Raw genomic sequence first — 25,585 nt, forward strand, 5'->3', positions numbered from 1 at the left:
TCAACTCGATGGCAGATCAACCTTCAGCTCAACCTACAGAAGCCTCACGATCTGTAATGCACCATCAGTACAGCGACGTTCATACAGTGCCACCTGCGCTCAATCAGTACAGCGACGTACGATGCTCAACTCGATGGCAGATCAACCTTCAGGTCAACCTACAGAAGCCTCACGATCTGCAATGCACCATCAGTACAGCGACGTACATATAGCGCCACCCATGCTCAACTCGATGGCAGATCAACCTACAGAAGCCTCACGATCAGCAATGCACCATCCATACAGCGACGTTCATACAGTGCCACCTGTTCGCAACTCGATGACAGCTCGTGCTACATGGAACTATCCAGGTGGTGAACAGCATCACATGTCACCCGTGATGAAATCAATTTCAGCCAAGGTACGTCCATATCTCTGTGAAGAGTTGGGGATTTGTTAGGGACAGACACTGATGGTTATGGGAGACAGAACGCAATATTTCAACTTTGCATCTGCCTTGTGTCTTAGCTGTTATACCTTAGTTCTTGGTTAGCTGACATTAATAATTTAGCAAGAGATAATGCCATCTCAAACAGTGTTTGTGTCTGTCAAAAAATTAACAAATATTCAATGCAAGTTGTTGCCAAAACAATGGCATTTTGTCCGGATAAACGGTTCCTGGCCAGACAAATATGAACATTTCAAATACTGTTTATCCATTACTATTTATCCAATACTGTTTATCTAAAACTGATATTTGTCGTCTTTGTGTTAGTAACTATTTATTATTTTTTTTTGTTTTCTGTACTGATGTTTGTACATGCTGTTTCAATATTACCAAATATTTAATGCAAGATATTACCAAAACAATGGCATTTTGTCCGGATAAATGTTCCTGACCAAACAAATATGAACATTTCCAATACTGTTTATCCAATATTGTTTATCTAACACTGCTATTTGTCGTCTTTGTGTTAGTAACTATTTCTTATTTTTTTGTTTTCTGTACTGATATTTGTACATGCTGTTTTCAACGCATCACGAAAGAAAGCTTTAACACCATGGATATTTTTCATTGCTTTGTTTACACATATGATTCAAAACGTGTATATCACATTGTTATTCACAAATTATATTTACTGATCGAACCTGTTTTGAAATGTAAATTGTATACATTATATACATTTACATACGTGCATTTTGTCTGTGATTGAATAAATTTTAAACCATTCATCTCGCTTGTGTTTATTGTTCTTCGTGCCTGTTAAGAGTAACATGATCCATATACACCCAAGGCAGATAACCCTTCGTTTGGTGTTTCAACCCAACCGTGTAGCCCTCATAACTCTATGTATCATATATATTTGTTTTAAATAAAGGGACATAACTCTTAATTTTCTGGATGCATCATCGTGATACATCGATAAAAATGTGGAAAGCTGCATTGTACATAGCCCCGCATATCTGTCACCTGTCAATCATCTGACTAATCTAGTACATTGTAGAACAAAGAGCACAGTATTACATTCCTCTTTGGTGCATCATTCATTAAAAGGAAACAGATATTAATAAAGTGATTAATGAATTATTTTTAATCCAAGAAAGACATTTATAGATCTACCTTGTCACGTTGAAGATTGAATGTTGTTTAAATGCCTTCTCTGTCATCTCAGAGCATGATGGAATGTGACTTATCTTTTGATTTCTTAATCAAATGATTTCAACTTTGAGATGTGTAACTTTTATTTTGAAAAAAATAATGAATTAAATGATGAATAAAGACACGACAATGACTAAAATGAATAGGACATCAGAAATGAGAAACGAGCCAACGGAATGTTTGTATGTTCCGGTTAGTCATCTGCTGGATTTCTCAACGTCACTGGCGGTATTTCCTTTGAAGTATCAAACTTATTTAATTTAATTTTATAAATAATTGATAGTTTGCCATTATTTGAATTTTACTTATAAAACGCAATATGTTAACTGATTAAAACATACATAATCAACAAAGAACGGAAATGAATAAATTATATAAACGCATTAATTGCACTCATTTAAACTTGACGCGCGTCTTTGCGTAGGTGTTTGCGGCGTTTGTGTCATTTACAATAATGTACCCTGCCTGTATTAACATGCCATAAACCGGAATATCATTGGAAGATTTGACACTATCTGGCAGAACATCTTGCTACTGCCAATAAGTGACTTCAAGGTAAATATATGTTAAAACATATTGGCACCGATATTAATGTATGTATTGTTTGAAACGATCTAAAAATATGTCCTTTTGGGTTTTTCACATAAATATTAAAAACTAAAGTAATTATACTAATGCCATTGTGATGTTAATGACCCGTTCGAAATTTTCATCCATGATTGTTATTTTTTTTTTTTCTATTCCTACAGAACACCAGCGGAGTTTCGGGAACGACTTCCACAACATCGATTAGCTCATCAACATCAAAAACAACCGTGCAAGGTATGTGAAATATCAGCCACAAAACTTTCTTAACTGTCAACTTAATGGAGTGAGTTAGTGAGTTGGGTTTTACGCCGCATTCAGCAAAATTCAAGCTATTTGGCGGCGGTCTGGAAATAATCAAGTCTGGACCAGACAATCCAGTGATCAACAGCATGAGCATCGATCCACGCAATTGGGATACGATGACATGTGTCAACCAAGTCAGCTAGCCTGACCACCGGATCCCGTTAGTCGCCCCTTACGACAAGCATGGATTGCTGAAGACCAATTCTAACCAGGATCTTCACGGGTTCTACATTTGTGACATCGTCCAATGTTCTAGTATAGCATCGTTACCACAGTGCTAAAATTATGTATGTTTCTGACACTATGAAATTCATAAAATATTTAAAAGCTTGTATTGTCGTAAGTTTAAATTCGAGTGTTGTCATATACGAAGGAAACAATTAAAGAACACCACTTCATGGCAGCGTTCCTAGTCAACGATTTAGTACTTTAGAAATCATAGGCTACATTTGTACTAGAGCAATTTAGGGTTGTTGTTTTTCGATATGAACAAAATACCATTCGTCATCGCTTGGTATTATAACGAATCTATTGTGATTAAATAAAAACTCCATACACGTTTGACGGCGTAGAAAGACTGCCTTTAGAAGACATGTAGTTATGATTGTGAAAAGGGTTTGGTTGATATAATTATTATTATAGTCCGTTTTTGTTCAATTGAGAACGACAAATGATGAAATATCTCGAAATTGGGAAAAGTGCACAAAACATAAATAAAACACATGGTCCTGAAACCCTGTACCCAACAGGATCTGAAATCTGACGTTTTTTGATCGATCACGGAAAAAGTTGTTTTAGAAACCATCATGTAATATTGTGCTATTTTCACGCTTCACACCGGGGAGTGACAAACAGCTGATTGAACAGCCCCTGACCAGCAGGGGTCTCATTATGTTTTGTGCACTAATTCCTATTTCGAGATATTTAATCATTCATCGTTTTCATTTGAACCCAAACGGATTATAATTGCTCAATTTAAAACTGCAGTTATCTGAATGCGAAAAAATGTGAATATTTGCGCAAAAAGGTATAAAATAATACAAAAGAAAAAATAATTGGAACATTGTGTTTTATCCCATTTAAACAGTGTCATGACAATTACTGGCAAACAAGGATAAGTTGAGCACCGACCTGACAATTGCCCCGTATTAGTATGGATGAGTGCTGCCCACTGGCGCTTGCCATTGTTAGTGAAGGAGCTCCAGGTTGTCCGCGATCAAGTGTAGTGTTATACCGATCACGTGCGAGTCTTATGAGCAAGGCGTTTGCAGCTACGCGCGGAATCAATTTCATCGTCATGCAATTCACGTGCACTAGCCTACATGTGCTCTACCTTTCACAACCCAAATGGGTTTGCTCATTGCTGTGCACCGCCTACTTCTCGTAAACGCGTTCTCTGCGCCGGTCCAACTTATCCTTGTTTGCCAGTAATGTCGAGTGTTACACGGGCGTATCACTTTCATTTTCTGTTTCCAAGGTAACAGTGACACTGAAGTGACATCCGGTCAAGGCTTGCCTGCTGCAGCTACTTCAGGACAAGCTGTGTCAGTCCCAACCACAGGAGCTGACGTGTCGGTGCCCGTCAGTGTTGACAACCAAGGTGGCAACATGAGCTTGGTCACGGCTGGCACTGGTGTCGTCACAGGCAACACTACCAGCAAAGTTTCAGGTGAATCATCATTGCCAAAACCAAATTCAGCTCCTCTTCCGGATACAACAGGTGCACCAACAACATTAGCCGCCGACACAACAGCTGCACCAACAGTAGCCGCCGACACAACAGCTGCACCAACAACGCTAGCCGCCGACACAACAGCTCCACCAAAAACAGTAGCTGCCGACACAAAAGCTGCAACAACAACACTAGCCGCCGACACAACAGCTGCACCAACAACAGCAGCTGCGAATACCACAGCTGCACCAACAGTAGCTGCCGATACAACAGCTGCACCAACAACGCTAGCCGCCGATTCAACAGCTGCACCTGTTGCTGCCGACACAACAGCTGCACAACCAGAAGCTGCCGATACAACAGCTGCACCAACAACAGTAGCCGCTGATACAACACCTGCACCAACAGCAGCTGCCGACAAAACAGCTGCACCACCAGCAGCTGCCGATACAACAGCTGCATCATCAACAGTAGCCGCCGACACAACAGCTGCACCACCAGCAGCCGCCGACAACAACAGCTGCACCAAGCACTTACAACAGCTGCATCATCAACAGCCGATACAACAGCTGCACCAACAGCAGCAGCAAAACCGACAGCAGCTGTCGATACAACAGCTGCACATCAACAACAGTAGCCGCCGAAACAACAGCTGCACCAACACTTGCCGCCGACACAACAGCTGCACCAACAACAATTGCACCAACAACAGTAGCCGCCGAAACAACGGCTGCACCAACACTTGCCGCCGACACAACAGCTGCACCAACAATTGCTGCCGATACAACAGCTGCACCAACAGCAGCTGCCGATACAACAGCTGCACCAACAGAAGTTGCCTCGTCAGTTGAAACGTCGTTACCACGGGTAAATTCGGCTCCACTTCCTGACCCAGTAAGGAGACGCTACAGCTGTACCGTCAGGAGTTGCAGATACAACAGCAGCACCATCATCATCAGCTGACACAACAGCTGCACCGTCAGCAGCAGCCGACACAACAGCTGCACCAATGGCGGCTGCCGATACAACAGCTGCACCAACAGAAGCTGCCGATACAACAGCTGCACCACCACCAGCCGCCGACACAACAGCTGCACCAACAACAGAAGCCGCCGACACAACAGCTGCACGAACAATTGCTGCCGATGCAACAGCTGCACCAACAGCAGCTGGCGACACAACAGCTGCACCAACAGAAGTTGCATCGTCAGTTGAAACGTCGTTACCACGGGTAAATTCGGCTCCACTTCCTGACCCAGTAAGAGACGCTACAGCTGTACCGTCAGGAGTTGCAGATACAACAGCAGCACCATCATCATCAGCTGACACAACAGCAGCACCGTCAGCAGCAGCCGACACAACAGCTGCACCAACAGAAGCTGCCGATACAACAGCTGCACCAACACCAGCCGCCGCCGACACAACAGCTGCACCAACAACAGAAGCCGCCGACACAACAGCTGCACCAACAATTGATGCCGATACAACAGCTGCACCAACAGCAGCTGCCGACACAACAGCTGCCCCAACAGAAGCTGCCGATACAACAGCTGCACCAACAGAAGTTGCCTCGTCAGTTGAAACGTCGTTACCACGGGTAAATTCGGCTCCACTTCCTGACCCAGTAAGAGACGCTACAGCTGTACCGTCAGGAGTTGCAGATACAACAGCAACAGCATCATCATCATCATCATCAACTGACACAACAACAGCACCGTCAGCAGCAGCCGACACAACAGCTGCACCAACAGCAGCTGCAGAAACCACTGCTGCATCAACAGTAGGCCAAAGCGCAGTTAATGCTCCTGAATCTAACATGATCGACAAACCCTCCGATATTGCAGGGGCTCAGCTAAAAACTCAAAAGACTGTGACATCTGACCAGTCAGTGACAAGTCTTGCAAGTGCTGGGACAGACGGCCTGAACCATGACGCTGATAAACCCCTGAGTGCAGATGTTCCGCATGTATCCAAACTAACACCAGAGCTAGCTCGATTGTTGTTGGCAGCCGGCCTTCAACCCTGTCCTGAGATGTTTGGTCACACCAAGGCTACTTCAACTCACACATCAGACGCATCCGGACAGATGACTTCGAGTCAACATACCGTGAGTGAGTCCAACATACACTCACAGTTACATAGCGCTAACCTTCCACAAGCTCCTGTTCCACAGTCAGCCTCAGCCTCGTCAGTCCAGCATGCAGCTTCCTCCCACCCTTTGCCATCGACTGTAGCTGCAAGTGGAACACAAACAGCAGCTACAGCTACAGCAGGAGAAACAACAGAAGGTCCTTCTGAAACGACAAATTCTATAGGTGAAGGGGGCTGCAGTGGCATCTGGGATATCACAGGCTTCAGGACGTCAGACCACTACTGGACAAGCATCGGGTGTTGCCTCAACAGAAATTGAAGGTACTACCACTGTCCAAGTAGCCGGTAGAACCTCAACAGGAACAGAACAGACGTCTGGTGCCACGGCAGCAGACCTGGATGGTACTGCTGTTCAAACAGCCGGAGTTAGTGCTGCAGGAACAGCACACGCTTCTGGTGCTGCAACAGTAGAAGCGGAGGGCACTAGCACAGTCCATGCAGCAGGCACAGGCTCAACAGGAACGACACAAACATCAGGCTCCACAACATCACAGGCTTCTGGGGCTGCAACAATAGAAGCGGAGGGCACTAGCACAGCACAAGGCGCAGCAGGAACGTTAGCCCAGACTTCCGGTCCAACTACAACAGAAGTGGAAGGCACCAACACAATCAAAGAAACCGCTACAGAACAGACGTCTGTTGGGACCACAACAGAAACAGAGGGTATGTCCACAGTCCAAGAAGCCGGTTCAGGCCCAACAGGAACGGCCCCGGCTCCTGCTCTATCCACAGCCCAAGTCTCTGGTTCCTCTATTAATGAAATGGAGGTTAGTGGTACAGCAGGAACGACACAGGCGTCTGGAACCACCACCACCGCCCACGCTTCTGGTTCCACCACAAATGAAGTAGAGGGGACCTCCACAGTCCAAGCTGTCGGTACAGACACAGCCGGGACAGCACAAGCATCAGGTACGACCACAGCACATGCTGAAGTAACTGGTGCTTCTACAGCTGAACCAGCTGGCGCCCCTACCGTTCAACCAACTGGCGCTTCTACGGCTGAACCAACTGACTCTCCTACGGCTGGGCCAACTGACGCTTCTACGGCTGAACCAACTGGTGCTTCTATAGCTGAACCAACTGGCGCCCCTACCGTTCAACCAACTGGCGCTTCTACGGCTAAACCAACTGACGCTTCTACGGCTGAACCAACTGGTGCTTCTACAGCTGAACCAGCTGGCGCCCCTACCGTTCAACCAACTGGCGCTTCTACGGCTGAACCAACTGACTCTCCTACGGCTGGACCAACTGACGCTTCTACGGCTGAACCAACTGACGCTTCTACGGCTGAACCAGCTGGCACTTCTACGGCTGGACCAACTGACGCTTCTATGGCTGGACCAACTGACGCTTCTACGCCTGAACCAACTGACGCTTCTACGGCTGAACCAACTGACACTCCTACCGTTCAACCAACTGGTGCTTCTACAGCTGAACCAGCTGACTCTCCTACGGCTGGGCCAACTGACGCTTCTACGGCTCAATCAACTGGTGCTTCTACAGCTGAACCAGCTGGCGCCCCTACCGTTCAACCAGCTGGCGCTTCTACGGCTGAACCAACTGACTCTCCTACGACTGGGCCAACTGACGCTTCTACGGCTGAACCAACTGGTGCTTCTATAGCTGAACCAGCTGGCACTTCTACTGCTGAACCAACTGACGCTTCTACGGCTCAACCAACTGTCGCCCCTACCGTTCAACCAACTGGCGCTCCTACGGCTGAACCAACTGGCGCCCCTACCGTTCAACCAACTGGAGCTTCTACGGCTGATCCAACTGACGCCCCTACCGTTCAACCAACTGGCGCTTCAACGGCTCACCCAACTGAAGCTTCTACGGCTCAACCAATTGACGCTTCTACTGCTGAACCAACTGGCGCCCAAACGGCCGAACCTACTGACGCCCATACGGCTCAGCCAACTGACGCCCATACGGCCGAACCTACTGGTGCCCATACCGCTAAACCAACTGTCGCCCAAACGGCTGAACCTACTGACGCCCATACGGCTGAACCAACTGACGCCCATACGGCCGAACCTACTGACGCCCATACAGCTAAACCAACGGTCGCCCATACGGCTCAACCAACTGTCGCCCAAACGGCTGAACCAACTGATGCCCATACGGCTGAACCAACTGACGCCCATACGGCCGAACCTACTGACGCCCATACAGCTGAACCCACGGTCGCCCATACGGCTCAACCAACTGTCGCCCAAACGGCTGAACCAACTGACGCCCATACGGCTGAACCAACTGACGCCCATACGGCTGAACCAACTGACGCCCATACGGCTGAACCAACTGACGCCCATACGGCCGAACCAACTGACGCCCATACAGCTGAACCAACTGGTGCTCCAAAGACTGTTCCTACTACCGCTGCCTCTGCACCTCTACCCAATGAACCCAACAGCAGCGCTGCCTCCTCAACATCACAGACATCACAGACTGTAAGTATAACTTATTGAATTTAGGTAGGCTGCATTGGATTAAACGTTTTCTGTGATTTTATTATATATACTACTAACAAATTAGATGGACCATCTATTCTCCACATAACTTCAATATATATGTTGTAACATGACAAAACTGGAGTTATATTAAAAAATCAGGTAATTCCTAACTTATTATTGGAAGTATATACCATACACATGTTCGTAAATTGTAATGACTGATATTCTTGAGCGATATAGGAAACTATACTCTTCCAAAAAAGTAGGGGAACCTGAACTTTCAATTTGGATAGGAAGTATAAGCGTAAACAAACTTTTAAAAGACTGACATCTTATGAACGCACCACCATTTCTCTTTGTCACCACCCCTAAACACAACGCATGGGATGCACGTGCATGGGGTGTAATTCTTGATTTTGACGGTTTTCAAGAAGGTCGATAAATAACTGTAGACTATTCATTTTGACAATAATCTTGCATCACACAGTTGTTAGTGCTTGCTTCTAGTCGTTTTTTGGTTTGAAAATGAAAATCGAACACATGCAAATTTCACGTCATACATCAACCAAGAACGACTTTTGTACAAAACGCTATGGTCATAAGGCAGTGCAAATACTGATGCGCTCACAAAATATTCATCATTATCATCAACATTGATTGACTCCGATATATCTCCCAATCATTTCAATCGTAAGTTCCCCTACTCTTTTAAGAGTGCATAATGTTTTTATATAACTCGGAGGGGACATTCTACAGGTGGCACAGTCGCCTTATTCGTCGCCATTTGCTAACTTGCTAGAGTTGCCTCCCCTAGGTGCTAGAAACCTGTGATCGTTGGTTCCAGTCCCTGCTGGCCTTGATAATATTTGTAGGGTGATCAGCACTGTACCAGTACTGAGTATATCCGTCTATTCATTAGAGATGCTGATGTTGCTTTGGAGGTCAAACGTCCCAGAGATGAATACTTTGATTTACAAAGGAATATAGTGATTATAATGCTGCCGACTAACTTAGGGAGATCTCTGAGTGGTATTAAAACCGTAAAACGTCCACTGCACATGCAATAAATTTCGGAAGCTAAAAGGCTTAAAAATGCTGTGCGTTGTAACGTCATTGGAACGCTTTTTATTTTGCTTTAAACTAATTAATCATTTACAGAATATCATTTATTACCATTAAGATAAATTTGTCGAATTCTGATTGGTCAATAGCCAAAGCATACCAAACCATGTAGGCGGATTTGCCAGGGTGTACGAACACAGGTTGTACGAATGACCTTGACCTTAGGAATGTGGCTGCCAAACGGCTGATCGCTTCGAAATGTTAGAGTTGGCGTATATACAATTATGATATAAACAGAGTAATAAAATTGTTGCCATAATTTCTTATTTGTTTGCGTCAATAAATATATCTGAAAAAATAAATGTTTCTGTATTTCACTTGTCGTTTAACAAAACCTCAAAATCGATATCATAAACTAAGCCATCCCGAGTTATGTCCCATTATGACCGTTCAGGAAAAAAGGGCGAAACGTTTTGCGTCTCATTCTGCCGATGATTGAATGTTGTTGTTTAAAGATTAGCTAAATAAAATCTTAAGGGTAATAGATTCGTCACACGTAGTTTTGAAAGGGTGTACGGGACATTAAGACCCTTGTAAATTTCGTATTTCCTGAGGCTGCGCCCTTGTAAGACCCTTGTAAATTCCGTATTTCCTGAGGCTACGCCCTTGGAAGACCCTTGTAAATTCCGTATTTCCTGAGGCTGCGCCCTTGTAAGACCCTTGTAAATTCCGTATTTCCTGAGGCTGCGCCCTTGGAAGACCCTTGTAAATTCCGTATTTCCTGAGGCTGCGCCCTTGGAAGACCCTTGTAAATTCCGTATTTCCTGAGGCTGCGCCCTTGTAAGACCCTTGTAAATTCCGTATTTCCTGAGGCTGCGCCCTTGTAAGACCCCTGTAAATTCCAAGGGTCCCAAGGCGCAACCTCAGGAAATACGGAATTTACAAGGGTCTAACAGTCCCGTACACCCTTTCAAGACGCCGCGTAACTAATAGTATATGGGATATTTCCAGCATTGACATGAAATATTATTCGATCAGAGGACATATAACGATAACTGTGATGTGGTTGCTTTCAGGGATGTCATGGTAGATCTTGAAATGTAGACGACACGCTTTGAACCCTGGTGAAGGACATCAAGATGGCGGCTCCGTGTTACTGGTTATGGGTGTGTGGGTATAAACCCACTGCGCTTCTATCCCTGCCTAATGTGTCGTAACAATTAGTATTGAATTACACTGTATTGCTTTTATCCCTGCCTTATCTGTCGTAACAATTTGTAGTATTTTATGTTGTACTGATTTTATCCCTGCTGAATATGTCGTAACAAATTGTATTATATTATATTGTATTGCTTTTATTCCTGCCTACGTTGCTGTAACAATTTGTATCAAATTACAATGTGTTGCTATATTCCCTCCTTATGTGCCATATTGAATTACATTGCATTGCTTTTATCCCTGGCTAATATGTAGTAACAATTTGTATCAAATTACAATGTGTTGCTATATTCCCTCCTTATGTGCCATATTGAATCACGTTGTTTTGCTTTTATCCCTGGCTAATATGTAGTAACAATTTGTATCAAATTACAATGTGTTGCTATATTCCCTCCTTATGTGCCATATTGAATCACGTTGTTTTGCTTTTATCCCTGGCTAATATGTAGTAACAATTTGTATTATATTATATTGTATTGCTTTTACCCCGCCTTGTGTTAGGGTAAGAAGAGATTATCCCAATTATCTCCTTGTAAAGTTTACAAACAATCCAAACAATGTTATATTTTCATTGAATTCCCATTTTTTTTTTATCTAAAAACGAAATGATCTATTGCGTATTCAAACTGTTATTGTTATAATAATACTGAAATGACACCAGTTATGGTTTGAGTAGACAATTTTAATGTCTATAGTTTTTTCTTAATCTCCGCATATATACACTCTAGATAAACATACTTGTAAATTATTTGAGAGGGGCGATATAAATAATGCCATTTGTTCATGCCTGTACATGTGAAGCAAATGTGTTTAAACTTAGCAAAAATAAAATAACTTGGTATGCTGTTTTCTTCCATCACCCCACATCCAGAACATCAAAGTGGTCGGCATCTTAACTACCAACATATGCAGGAGTGAGTGAGTGAGTGAGCGAGTTTAGTTTTACGCCGCCCTCAGCAATATTCCAGCAATGTCAATGCGAGGGACACCAGAAATAGACTCCACACATTGTACCCATGTGGGGAATCGAACCCGGGTCTTCGGCGTGACGAGCTAACGCTTTAACCACTAGGCTAGCCCACCGCCCCACATATGCAGGATGACTTTATGAAGTATATAGATTCTGAGTCACTGTATTAAGGATAATGTTATTGTATACCATCCTAATAAACTGCAATATAGATGGTTACATGAGCTTTAAGTCTTGCCCACGATATGCCATTGTACACTTACATCTTTAAACAATTGTATTACAACGTATAATTACACAAAGTTTTAACGCGAAATAACATAAGCACAGCTTAACTTCAAACTATACACATTTATTTCGAAAAGTGTTATTGATGTTTAGCTTTAAACAATCAGCTTCTTGCATTGAAGTACAGAAGCTTAGCTTTGAACTATAAACTTTGTTATACATTGTATTATGAACCCTCAGCTTTGAAAATTGATATTCCATTGCCAAACTGTATCATGAACGCTAAGCTTCTTAACCTATAAACTTAAGTCACCACAATGTATTATCTGAGATTAGAATCTAAGCTTTTAAATGAACTAATTGTACTTGTATTCTTACATGATATTATGAACGCCTATGAACTATAAACCTAACTTACCACACTGTATTATCAAAGCTTAGCTTTGAACTAAATACTCATACTATAGCCCTATATTAACCTAGAGGCTTAGTGTCAAACTATAAACGTATCATTAAGTTCACGCTAATGATATCCCATTGTAGTATTATTATGCATTCACAGTATTATTTTTACCCCACAAATTATTTCATGATTTTCGCTTCGAGCAATTAACTAACACTACAATGCATGATATACCTGGCATTTTGAAGATATATCACAATTTATTAAATAATGGTGGCTTAAAACTATAAACTTAAAAGAAATTCTTAAAATATTAATGCATCGATAAATTGATTTTTAGTTCCTTCCTGAGCTTGTTATGTCAAAATAACTTTAACATTGTCATTATCAACGAAGCCGCATTCTTTAATCATTGTATTCCTTTTGTTTGCAACTGTAAATCACGATCTAATACTTTCCTATTTCAGGTTTGGGAAGACTGACAAAATGATTGTAGTTTTCCATATTTTGAGACCACTTTTCATACATTGTATTAATTGTAATGCTGAAATTGTTAAATTGCAAATCAATCAGACATTTAGTGATATTATCGTGTTTAACCTTATCGAATGTGTGCTATATCTGGAATGTTAAAGTTTAGTGAATGTGTACACGAGTGATTTTATTTCAGATGAAATACTTTGTGTATTATCTTTAAGTGGTTCTTTAGGGGCGGTGGGGTAGCCTAATGGTTAAAGCGTTGGCTCGTCACGCCGAAGACCCGGGTTCGAATCCCCACATGGGCACAATGTGAGAAGCCCATTTCTGGTGTCCCTCGCCGTGATGTTGCTGGAATATTGCTAAAAGCGGCGTAAAACCAAACTCAGTCAGTCAGTCAGTTAAGTGGTTCTTAAGAATTTATAGAATGAATGGGGACAGAATTGGCGTTGATTTCAATCATTGTCTTCATTTAAAGAGACGTTTGCACGTTAAACGTACTTGCCCCTGTACAGGAACGTCAAAATGTAAGATGTAAAAAAAAAGAAACCATCAATTCATTCTTCTTTAATACCGTATAGAAGTTGTAATTTATGCTGTTTTACAACTGTAGGACCTAAATCAAGCTGCAGGTCGGTTTCCAAGTTTTCCCAAACTATCACCTCAGTTGGCACGCTTGTTGCTGGAAGCTGGATTGAAACCGTGCCAAGATGATCCTTTAAAATCATCTACAATACAAGAGACGCGTTCAACAGCATCAACAACGGTGGACAGCAGTGGGCATATGACGTTAAGTCACGACGTTGGCACGACGTCGACGGCACATCCTGGATCAGACGTTTCCCAGAATCTTGATGCAACTACTCCCGCAAGCCCACTTTCTTCAAATGAGACTGCTGCTTCTTTAGCATCTTCATCAACAACATCGACGTCTTCTTCATCTTCAACAGTGACGTCTCGGAATGCCTCTAAAAGTGAAACGCTGGCTGTCGCGGGTGACCCAGGGAATCAAACTGCTGACGAGGCATCAACAACCGTATCGAGTACTGGAGGAAGGACGACCATCGTCACTGATACCACAAGGTACCTGACAAATCAGCAAATAAATGATTTAATGCCAGAAGCTGTAAATACAGTTAATGTTACAGTACCAGAGGCAAACCTTACTCAGGGACCATCGACACTTAAACCATTTCAAAATGAAATGACAGTCGCACCTGCAGCGACTGAAGGAGCACAGGGACAAACGACTCAGACAGTTGCCTTTCTAAAGGACCAGGCATCATGGGAAATGGCTAAAAACACTCTCCATCACAAAACGTCATCTGATTCAACATCTAATCACCTTTACACAAGCCAAACGGGGTCATTGAAAGACAGTATAAAGCAGTTGATTAGTGGCTTGTTTAGTTATGAAAACACTGTTGGGGCTAATCAGAACAGTCTTAAAGCGGTGTCAGAAGGACAATACAACTTGACAGATCTGGAGTTAGCACAGGCTCCAGTCCCAGTGAATAGTTCCACAGACATCATAATTCTAGGAACACCAGGAGCAACTGATGCAACACAAGGCCAAACAGCAGGAACACCTGATGCCGCTCAAGGCCAAACAGCAGGAACACCTGATACAGCTCAAGGCCAAACAGCAGGAGCAACGTCTGCAACACAAGGCCAAACAGCAGGAACAACTGATGCAACACAAGGCCAAACAGCAGGAACAAGTGATACAGCTCAAGGCCAAACAGCAGGAACAACTGATGCAACACAAGGCCAAACAGCAGGAACACCTGATACAGCTCAAGGCCAAACAGCAGGAACAACTGATGCAACACAAGGCCAAACAGAAAGAACAAGTGATGCACCTCAGGGCGAAACTTCAGGAGCAACTGCCACAGTGCAAGACACAACATCAGGAACTACCGTTGCATCTCAGAACGTAACAACAGTAGATTCCAGTGCCCCTGAAAAAGAAACCACTCAAGGTCAAACACCATCAACAGTACCTGCAAACCACGAAGAAATAACTGTCACACCCCATGCACCTGAAATCGAAACAGAAGCGTCATCAACACCTAATGGCAAAACAACAGAAGGATCCAATGTGCTTGAAGCCAAAACAACACCAAACGCACCTAAAGGTGAAACCACACTGGAGCCCACTGCGTATCAGGAGGTAACCTCTCTCGAACAAAAGCAAACAACAGTGCCACATGCAAGTAAAAGCGCAGAACCACTGACAACTCTATCTGGAGGTGAAACAACAGGTACCGCACCTGCCACCCAAACCACAGCCACTCCGGCCTCCCAGGTCCATATCCCTAATCAGCCCGCCTCCTCAACTACGATGGCCAGGGTGTCCAATGCTAATACAGCAAATAAGTTTGAAAACATGACGTTAGAAAGAGCTCGGGCAGTTTTGTCAGGTAGTGTTGAAACCTGTCCATACGAGCTAGTCCTTGCTGTTTTGAAACTAGACGAATATAACGCTTCATCGGCCGAGTCAGGTACCAGTGGACACTCAAAAAAGACTAACGAAACTGAAACCGTTGCAGCGCAAGACAAATCGTCAAACACAACCGATGCTGCTCTATGCGAATCGTCAAGCACAACCGTTGCTACAGAAGGGGAATCGTCAAGCACAACCGTTGCTACAGAAGGAGAAACGTCAAGCACAACCGTTGCAACCCTAGGCGAATCGCCAAGCACAACCGTTGCTACAGAAGGAGAAACGTCAAGCACAACCGTTGCAGCTCAAGGTGAATCGCCAAGCACAACCGTTGCTACTAAAGGCGTATCTTCAAGCACAACCGTTGCGACCCAAGGCGAAACGTCAAGCACAACCGTTGCTACAGAAGGAGAAACGTCAAGCACAACCGTTGCTACCCAAAGCGAAACGTCAAGCACAACCAATGCTACACAAGGCGAAACGTTAAGCACAACCGTTGCAGCCCTAGGCGAATCGCCAAGCGCAACCGTTGCTGCTAAAGGCGTATCTTCAAGCACAACCGTTGCTACCCAAGGCGAAACGTCAAGCACAACCAATGTTACACAAGGCGAAACGTCAAGCACAACCGTTGCAGCCCTAGGCGAATCGCCAAGCACAACCGTTGCTACTAAAGGCGTATCTTCAAGCACAACCGTTGCGACCCAAGGCGAAACGTCAAGCACACCCAATGCTACACAAGGCGAAACGTCAAGCACAACCGTTGCAGCTTCCCAACCCGTTTCTTCTGTGACATCAGCACAAACGACATCATCACCACCAGTTATAACCAATGCTACCCAAGGTGAAATATCAAGCACAACCACGACAGCTCTCGATTTCCACCCTTCTGAGGCATCAGGAACAACGACATCTTCAGCACCAGGCACACCGACTGCTACTCAAAATGAAAAGTCAAGTACAACCATTCCTTCTGAGACATCTTCACTGTCAGACAAAACCACTACTGCCCATGACCAAACCACAACCGCACCTTCTGCACCAGCTGAAATAACAGGTGCAACAACTTCACCTCATGGCCAATACCAAACTTCAGCGAGCCCGTCAGGTACTATAGGAATCTCAACGCAGCTTCCTACAGCTGCTGCCACCGAGGTACCAGAGAAATCATCCAATATAGACACGACGTCACGATCAACAAACTCATCTCAAACTTCAAGTACTTCCAGCATTACAACCAGCACCAAAACAACGTCCACTATGAACAAATCTTCAAATAGTCTCAGCTCCAGTACCATGGTAGAGGGGGCTACCACAGAGCTTCCCACACCACCAGCGTCCACAGCGACAACTGAAGCCAACGTTGCCACAACACTGACACCTGGAGCTGTACGTCGTTTGTTTTTGATCTGACAGCTGTTGCTTCACGAGCGCTTGCTTTATGTCCATGTGGTCTCACCTAAAATGTAGTATGCTTGGAATGTTTGGAAGACAGCTAACACCGTTTCGAGTACTGCTTCTGTAAGCGCCGACGGTCATTCTAGCGTCAAACAATGGTATAGACGTCCTCGAGAACGACTTCATGTCTGTTTGTCAGCTTGGTAAACAGATGGTTAACAAGTGGCTTGCGCCTGTTCGTATTTGTCTTCATTCTGTTATTTAGACAAGTTAACTGTCACTGGAAACGACAAGGTGATGTTCTTTGACATTGCTTATTGTCAGGTGTTATAGGTGTGTCTTTGTATGCTTTAGTTTGATGCACGTTTCATGTCACCTTATGCTGTTGAATGACTGATATCTGTCAGTGTTAAGCATCATGTTGATATGATGGTTACTGTGCTTATTGTTAAGTGTTATAAATGTGTTTGTGTATGTTTTAGTTTGATGTACGTTTCAGATGTCACCTTATGCTGTTGAATGACAGATTTCTGTCAGTGTGAAACATCATGTTATATGATGTTGACCATGCTTATTGCCAAGTGTTATACCTGTGTCTTTGTGTATAACCTACACTTCAGTGTGTGAGTGAGTTTAGTTTTACGCCGCAATCAGCAATACTCCAGCTATATGCCGTCGGTCTGTAAATAATCGAGTCTGGATCAGACAATCCAGTGATCAACAGCATGAACATCGATCTACGCAATTGGGAACCGGTGACATGTGTCAACCAAGTCAGCGAGCCTGACCACCCGATCCCGTTAGTCGCCTCTTGCGACAAGCATGGGCTACTGAAGATCATTTCTAACCAGGATCTTCACGGGTTCTACATTTGTGACATCGTCCTATGTTCTAGTATAGCATCGTTACCACAGTGCTAAAATTATGTATGTTTCTGACACTATGAAATTCATGTTTGTTATGTATCGATATTTAAAAGCTTGTATTGTCGTACAGTTTAAATTCGAGTGTTGTATATACTGAAGGAAACAATTAAAGGAACACCACTTCATGGCAGTGTTCCTATATTTATTCTCATATTTCCTCCCACAGCGCTATTCAAAGCTGGTGATGAAAACGGGAAAATATTAAAGGAACACTTTAATTTTATTGTGTTCCTTTATTTGTTTCTGTCAGTATATGTATGTATTTTTGCATGGATCACGTGTCCATTGTCATATGTCACTGTGCAGAAGCTTATGGTATATTTGTCTCTCATGTAGTATGTTTGTATTTTAGTTTGTTAAATGTTATGTATGCCTACACGTATCACTCACAAATAGGGCTATTCTGTACTGTATCAATGTCACATAGGGCTATTCTGTACTGTACCAATGTCACTTAGGGCTATTTTGTATTGTATCAATGTCACTTAGGGCTATTCTGTACTGTATCAATGTAACACATGTCTATTCTGTACTGCAGTAATATGTTGCGTGTTGTATACAGTCAAAAACCGTTGTGTCGAAGTTGAACAATTCGAGTTATCCGAGACACAACCGTGAAATGATGATTAATGAGGAATAGACCGGGAGCAAGCGTTTAGTTCGAGATATTCATAAGTTTGACATTTCTGTAACAATGGTTGTGTTCGACTTATCCCCCAACATGTTAAAACTCTTACTCTTACTTTCATATGACCATAGTGGGGCGGTGGGGTAGCCTAGTGGTTAAAGCGTTGGCTCGTCACGCCGAAGACCCGGGTTCGATTCCCCACATGGGCACAATGTGTGAAGCCCATTTCTGGTGTCCCCCGCCATGATATTGCTGGAATATTGCTAAAAGCGGCGTAAAACTAAACTCAGTCAGTCAGCATATGACCATAGTCAGTGTATCATTGCTGAAGGGTTTTAGAACCCACAGTCTTTCAGTTGAGGCTGTTCTTAACATATTTTGAGTAGTATATGTCTGCATATTTAGTTCTCATATTGCTATTTGGTAAGTGTGGCAGAGTATGCGTTTAGTTGGACATTTTTTCACTTGGACGTGTTCATATTTGTCATCAAATTGCTTGACTGTTCCATGTTTATAGTTTGCTTACGTGTGTATTGCGTTGTTATGCACCGTTCATGTTCAAACTCAGGACCTAATTTCTAACACCAATAATAATAATTGTGATAATCAATATCAGTATATAAGTATATAGATATCTTAAAGTTATGTATTTGTAAAACTAATATAAAGGTTACTATTTTACAATAAAGTAAACAAATGGCTAATGTTGTCAAGAATATTTAGCTTTATTTGCATCAGATATTTTATCTCGAATACGTAATCAACATCTTTTGTTTAGTTTATTGATTTTCTAAAATCCACTCGGCTATAAAATGTTTCTTTCATTGCTTCCAGGTCACTGGTACAACGTTCACTTCCGGGTCAACGCAAACTGGCCTCATTTCGAATGGTGTGACCTCAGGCTCTTCCGGTTCGACCACTATACTAACAGGCTCAACTCTTCCTGCCAGTTCCACTGAACAATCTGGAACCGGGACAATCCAGACAGGCTCAATCGGTTCCACAACAGGCCACGTAGTTTCGACAGATCATACCAGTTCCACTGAACAATCTGGAACCGGTTCAATCCAGACAAGTTCCATCGGATCAACCACTGGCCATGCCAGTTCCACACACCAATCCGGTTTTGTCCACACAGGCACACTTGGCTCAACGATGAACCATGCAGTTTCGACAGATCAATCCAGTTCCACACACCAATCCGGAACCGGTTCAGTCAACACAGGCGCACTTGGCTCAACGATGAACCATGCTGTTTCGACAGATCAATCCAGTTCCACACACCAATCTGGAACCGGTTCAGTACACACAGGCACACTTGGCTCAACGATGAACCATGCAGTTCCGACAGATCAATCCAGCTCTGTACAACAATCTGGAACCGGTTCAGTAGACACAGGCACACTTGGCTCAACGATGAACCATGCAGTTTCGACAGATCAATCAAGTTCTACACACCAATCTGGAACCGGCTCAGTACACACAGGCACACTTGGCTCAACGATGAACCATGCAGTTTCGACAGATCAATCCAGCTCTGTACAACAATCTGGAACCGGTTCAGTACACACAGGCACACTTGGCTCAACGATGAACCATGCAGTTTCGACAGATCAATCCAGCTCTGTACAACAATCTGGAACCGGTTCAGTACACACAGGCACACTTGGCTCAACGATGAACCATGCAGTTTCGACAGATCAATCCAGCTCTGTACAACAATCTGGAACCGGTTCAGTACACACAGGCACACTTGGCTCAACGATGAACCATGCAGTTTCGACAGATCAATCCAGCTCTGTACAACAATCTGGAACCGGTTCAGTTCACACAGGCACACTTGGCTCAACGATGAACCATGCAGTTTCGACAGATCAATCCAGTTCCACACCCCAATCCGGAACCGGTTCAGTACACACAGGCACACTTGGCTCAACGATGAACCATGCAGTTTCGACAGATCAATCCAGTTCCACACCCCAATCCGGAACCGGTTCAGTACACACAGGCACACTTGGCTCAACGATGAACCATGCAGTTTCGACAGATCAATCCAGTTCAACGACTGCTCACACAGGTTCCGCTACATCCACAGGCGGTGCCATAGATTCAGCGTCTGACCCGAACCACGTTTACGCTGTGCCTCCAAATACAAACTCTGTTCCAGACAAGACAAGTATTGTTAAGGACATCACTGGTTTCAATGCTGACAATACGATCGTTGTTGGATCCTTGTACAAACCTGAAAACACCAAGACAGGTGGGGACTCAGTTGTAACTGATCTGAATGGTCAGAAGCATGTTGTTTGGAGTCCAAATGACTGGCACGCATCTTCTAGTGGTACTGTGGGAGAGACACATACCCATAGCCACACCCACTCTCACATCCAGACCGATACTGTAGGCACCGCACAAAACACTGGGAATGTATTCTCAACATCTGCAATAATCCCTGTCCAATTAGCCCGTGCTCCCTTGCCATCACATCTATCCCAGAATGAAGTCTCTTCGGACAAGTCTGTTGTAGGTGAAAAAGCATCCGCATCAAGCGGTTCTGGCGCTGTTAGCGGATCAGGCTCTGCAACCGTGTCATACCCTACCACAGTATCAGCCTCTACCAGTGGTTCAAGCACAACAACCACATCAAAACTCACAAAAGGTTCAGGCACAACGATTGCATCAAGTTCTACCATCGGTTCTGTTACTGGATCAAGCTCAACTTCCAACAATTCAAGCTCTAGTAGCAGCTCAGGCTCTACCAATTCCGCAACTGGAACCAGCTCTTCTGACAGTTCTGGCTCTACAGCCGGTTCAGGCTCAACTAGCAGTTCAGGAACATCAAGTGGATCTAACTCAGGAACCGGATCTATCACTTCAAGTTCTACTGGCGTATCAGGCTCTGTCAGAGGATCAGTTTCCACTGCCCAATTCAACTCCGCCAGCGGTTCAAGCTCTATCAGAAATTCAGGGGCCACATCTGGATCAGGCCCCGAAACTGGATCAAGCTCTATCAGCGGTTCAGACACAACAATTGCCTCAAACGCATCGACTGAATCAATCTCTACCAGCGGATCAGGCTCCACAACTGGATCGAGCACAACCATTGGATCAGGCTCAAACTCAGGATCAAATTCCATGGTTGGATCCATCTCTACTATCGGATCCAGTTCTACCAACGGTTCATCGTCCACAACTGGATCCAGCGCTAACAGCGGTTTAGTCGCTGCAACTGGATCCAGCCGTAACAGCGGTTCAGACTCTGCAACTGGATCCAGCTCTACGAGCAGTTCAGCTTCCATAACTAGATCCAGCTCTAACAGCGGTTCAGCCTCCACAACTGGATTCAGCTCTAACAGCGGTTCAGCCTCAACAACTGGATCCAGCTCTACCATCGGTTCAGCCTCCACAACTGGATCCGGCTCTACCAGCGGTTCAGCTTCCATAACTGGATCCAGTTCTACCAGCGGTTCAGACTCCAAAACTGGATCCAGCTCTACCATCGGTTCAGCCTCCACAACTGGATCCAGCTCTACCAGCGGTTCAGCCTCCACAACTGGATCCAGCTCTACCAGCGGTTCAGCCTCCACAACTGGATCCAGCTCTACCAGCGGTTCAGCCTCCACAACTGGATCCAGCTCTACCAGCGGTTCAGCCTCCACAACTGGATCCGGCTTTACCAGCGGTTCAGCCTCCAAAACTGGATCCAGCTCTACCAGCGGTTCAGACTCCATAACTGGATCCAGCTCTACCATCGGTTCGGCCTCCACAACTGGATCCAGCTCTACCAGCGGTTCAGCCTCCACAACTGGATCCAGCTCTGCCAGCGGTTCAGCCTCAACAAGTGGATCCAGCTCTATCAGCGGCTCAGCCTCCACAAGTGGATCCAGCTCTACCAGCGGTTCAGCCTCCACAACTGGATCCAGCTCTACCAGCGGTTCAGCTTCAACAAGTGGATCCAGCTCTACCAGCGGTTCGGCCTCCACAACTGGATCCAGCTCTACCATCGGTTCAGCCTCAACAAGTGGATCCAGCTCTACCAGCGGTTCGGCCTCACCAAGTGGATCTAGCTCTACAACGGGTTCAGGATCTCCCACAGGTGCAGGTTCTTTAAGCACTTCAGGCAGTACTGCTGGTTCAGGCACTATTAGCAGTTCAGGCTCCACAACTTTTGGGTCCAGCAGAAGCAACGGTCCCTTGAATGGTCCTTGGAGTGACATGAACTCCATTTTCGGGTTCATGCCTATTATTGCAGGACGTCACGACAGCTCTGGTGCTTCAGTGTTTTCCAACGATATAAGCAACGCCCCAGTTCCAGACCCACAGAGTGCTGCCAACACAAAGGTTGTTAACACAGTATCGATAGAAGGACTTGCCCAGTTGAATAGTATGGCAAACCCATCTGACCTTGTACCATCAGAAATGTCTCACATACCCGTTGTACCAACACCAGACAGGTTATCAATGATGCCCAACGTCAACAAAGACCCTGCTTATAACCTGACACCATTGTCGTCGGCAACATCTTCATCTTCATCAACAAACCAGCGAGCATCAATCCATTCAACTGCAAGCCAAATATCTTCCTCTAACCAAACTGCACATGCATCTAAAACTGATACGTCAGCAGTTAACGGTGGTACAACATCAGCTGCAAGTGGTTCAGCCTCATCCCAGAGTAGTTCTACGTCCTCGCAGGGTGATGCATCATCATCCCAGAGCGGCATGGTACCATCACAAAGCGGTACTGCTTCCTCACAGAGCGGTTCAGCGGCCTCTCAGAGCAGTTCAACATCACACAGTGGCTTGACATCACAGAGCGGTTCAACGTCACAGACTGGCATGGCGTCACAGAGCGGTTCAACGTCACAGAGTGGTATGGCGTCACAGAGCGGTTCAACATCACACAGTGACTTGACTTCACAGAGCGGTTCAACGTCACAGAGTGGTATGACATCACAGAGCGGTTCAATGTCACAGAGTGGTATGACATCACAGAGTGGTTCAGCATCACAGAGTGGTATCACATCACAGAGCGGTTCAGCATCACACAGTGGCTTGACCTCACAGAGCGGTTCAACGTCACAGAGTGGTATGACATCATCACAGAGCGGTTCAACGTCACAGAGTGGTATGACATCATCACAGAGTGGTTCAGCCTCACAGAGCGATCTTATATCAATGTCATCACAGAATGATTTAACACCGTCTTCATCACCATTTGAAAGTAACTCAAAGCAAACATCCCTAACTGACTCTGAACAATCCGTATACGTCCAACCATCCAAAACCGACAAAAACAACAATCTCAAAGACGTCTCTGGTGCCAATGTAGATAATGTAATCCACCCAGGAATTGTCTTAAAGGACGTTAAGCAAGGAAAATATGAACAGAATTTTGGAACATCATCAGGTATGGCGGGCACGTCAAGCTTGCAAAATACCCAAACAGCAGCATCGCATACCGACTTACGCACGTCAGGATCCAACAGTGTCTTACATGCAAACCAACCACCAACAGGTACTGCTCCCGATACTTCTAGGATCACCCTAACGCCTACCTTTGAAGCGGACTCGGGATCTGTCGCTGTAACACACACGGCATTGGTTGGACCAACTGCAGGAGGTTCTGGTCACACAAATGCTCCTCTCTCGTCTGATACAGCCTCAGCAACTACATCTGCTTCAGAGCCTGCCTTGAATGCACAATCTCAAGGTGGTCCTGAGGTTGTTTATGCATCACCTAGTCACATTTCCAGTTTACTTTATTCAAGTGCGGCTTCTGTACTAAAGGATGGGTCAACTGCCCATCCTTCATTGTCCACTGTGGCGCCAGAACAAGCATTAAACACTGCCACACAACCGTCTGTCACTGCCAGTGACGTCGCTAAACCAGGAGCCTCACCGAACTACGATGCCACGCAACAAGCCGCCACTGGCAGTAATGACGGCACACAAGTTTCAATAACCAACGTTGCTGGCACACAACAAGCTTCAACAACGAACGTGGCTGGCACACAACAAGCTTCAACAACGAACGTTGCTGGCACACAACAAGCTTCAACAACCAACTATGCTTCCACACAACAAGCTGTCGCTGGCAGTAATGACGCCACACAACAAACTGCAGCAAGCAGTAAAGACGCCACACAACAAGCTTCAACAACGAACGTTGCTGGCACACAACAAGCTTCAACAACGAACGTTGCTGGCACAGAACAAGCTTCAAGTACGAACGTTGCTGGCACACAACAAGCTTCAACAGCAAACGTTGCTGGCACACAACAAGCTTCAACAACAACAACGTTGCTGGCACACAACAAGCTTCAAATACAAACTGCCGCTGGCAGTAATGACGACGCTGGCACACAACAAGCTTCTACAACGAACGTCGCTGGCACACAACAAGCTTCAACAACGAACGTTGCTGGCACAATGACGTCACACAACAAGCTTCTACAACGAACGTCGCTGGTACACAACAAGCTTCAACAACAAACGTTGCTGGCACCCAACAAGCTTCAACAACCAACTATGCTTCCACACAACAAGCTGCCGCTGGCAGTAATGACGTCACACAACAAGCTTCTACAACGAACGTCGCTGGTACACAACAAGCTTCAACAATGGACGTCGCTGGCACCCAACAAGCTTCAACAGCCAACTATGCTTCCACACAACAAGCTGCCGCTGGCAGTAATGATGCCACACAACAAGCTGTCGCTGGCAGTAATGATGCCACACAACAAGCTTCAACAATGGACGTTGCTGGCACACAACAAGCTTCAACAGCCAACTATGCTTCCACACAACAAGCTGTCGCTGGCAGTAATGACGCCACACAACAAGCTTCTACAACAAACGTCGCTGGCACCCAACAAGCTTCAACAGCCAACTATGCTTCCACACAACAAGCTGTCGCTGGCAGTAATGATGCCACACAACAAGCTTCTACAACGAACGTCGCTGGCACCCAACAAGCTTCAACAACAAACGTTGCTGGCACACAACAAGCTTCAACAATAA

General features: G+C 44.8%; 2 protein-coding genes across 2 annotated transcripts; both read left to right on the plus strand.

Moving 5' to 3' along the window:
• Positions 1-8: 8 nt before the first annotated feature.
• LOC124283899 (mucin-5AC-like) lies at positions 9-5,053 on the plus strand. Its single transcript, XM_046719936.1, has 2 exons — positions 9-192; positions 4,008-5,053. Exons 1-2 carry the CDS (start codon positions 9-11, stop codon positions 5,051-5,053), a joined length of 1,230 nt encoding a protein of 409 aa, XP_046575892.1.
• A 158-nt stretch (positions 5,054-5,211) lies between these two features.
• LOC124283900 (serine-rich adhesin for platelets-like) lies at positions 5,212-25,585 on the plus strand. The gene is made up of 7 exons (XM_046719937.1): positions 5,212-6,309; positions 6,518-8,806; positions 13,781-14,293; positions 14,709-15,020; positions 15,101-16,999; positions 17,491-17,496; positions 19,397-25,585. The coding sequence occupies exons 1-7, from the start codon at positions 5,212-5,214 to the stop codon at positions 25,583-25,585; spliced, it is 12,306 nt and encodes a 4,101-aa protein (XP_046575893.1).

This window comes from Haliotis rubra, unplaced genomic scaffold (genome assembly GCF_003918875.1).
Source record: "Haliotis rubra isolate DU_JTF1 unplaced genomic scaffold, ASM391887v1 Scf324, whole genome shotgun sequence".
Lineage (NCBI taxonomy): Eukaryota > Metazoa > Mollusca > Gastropoda > Lepetellida > Haliotidae > Haliotis > Haliotis rubra.

Bases quoted from the DNA above. Each gene is read 5' to 3' on its own strand.
- LOC124283899 (XM_046719936.1), top strand. From the start codon at position 9: ATGGCAGATCAACCTTCAGCTCAACCTACAGAAGCCTCACGATCTGTA. The intron at 193-4,007 runs GTACAGCGACGT...TCTGTTTCCAAG, and splicing joins CGATCTGCAATGCACCATCA to GTAACAGTGACACTGAAGTG.
- LOC124283900 (XM_046719937.1), top strand. From the start codon at position 5,212: ATGGCGGCTGCCGATACAACAGCTGCACCAACAGAAGCTGCCGATACA. The intron at 8,807-13,780 runs GTAAGTATAACT...TTACAACTGTAG, and splicing joins CATCACAGACATCACAGACT to GACCTAAATCAAGCTGCAGG. The intron at 14,294-14,708 runs GTAAATACAGTT...TCATAATTCTAG, and splicing joins ATGATTTAATGCCAGAAGCT to GAACACCAGGAGCAACTGAT.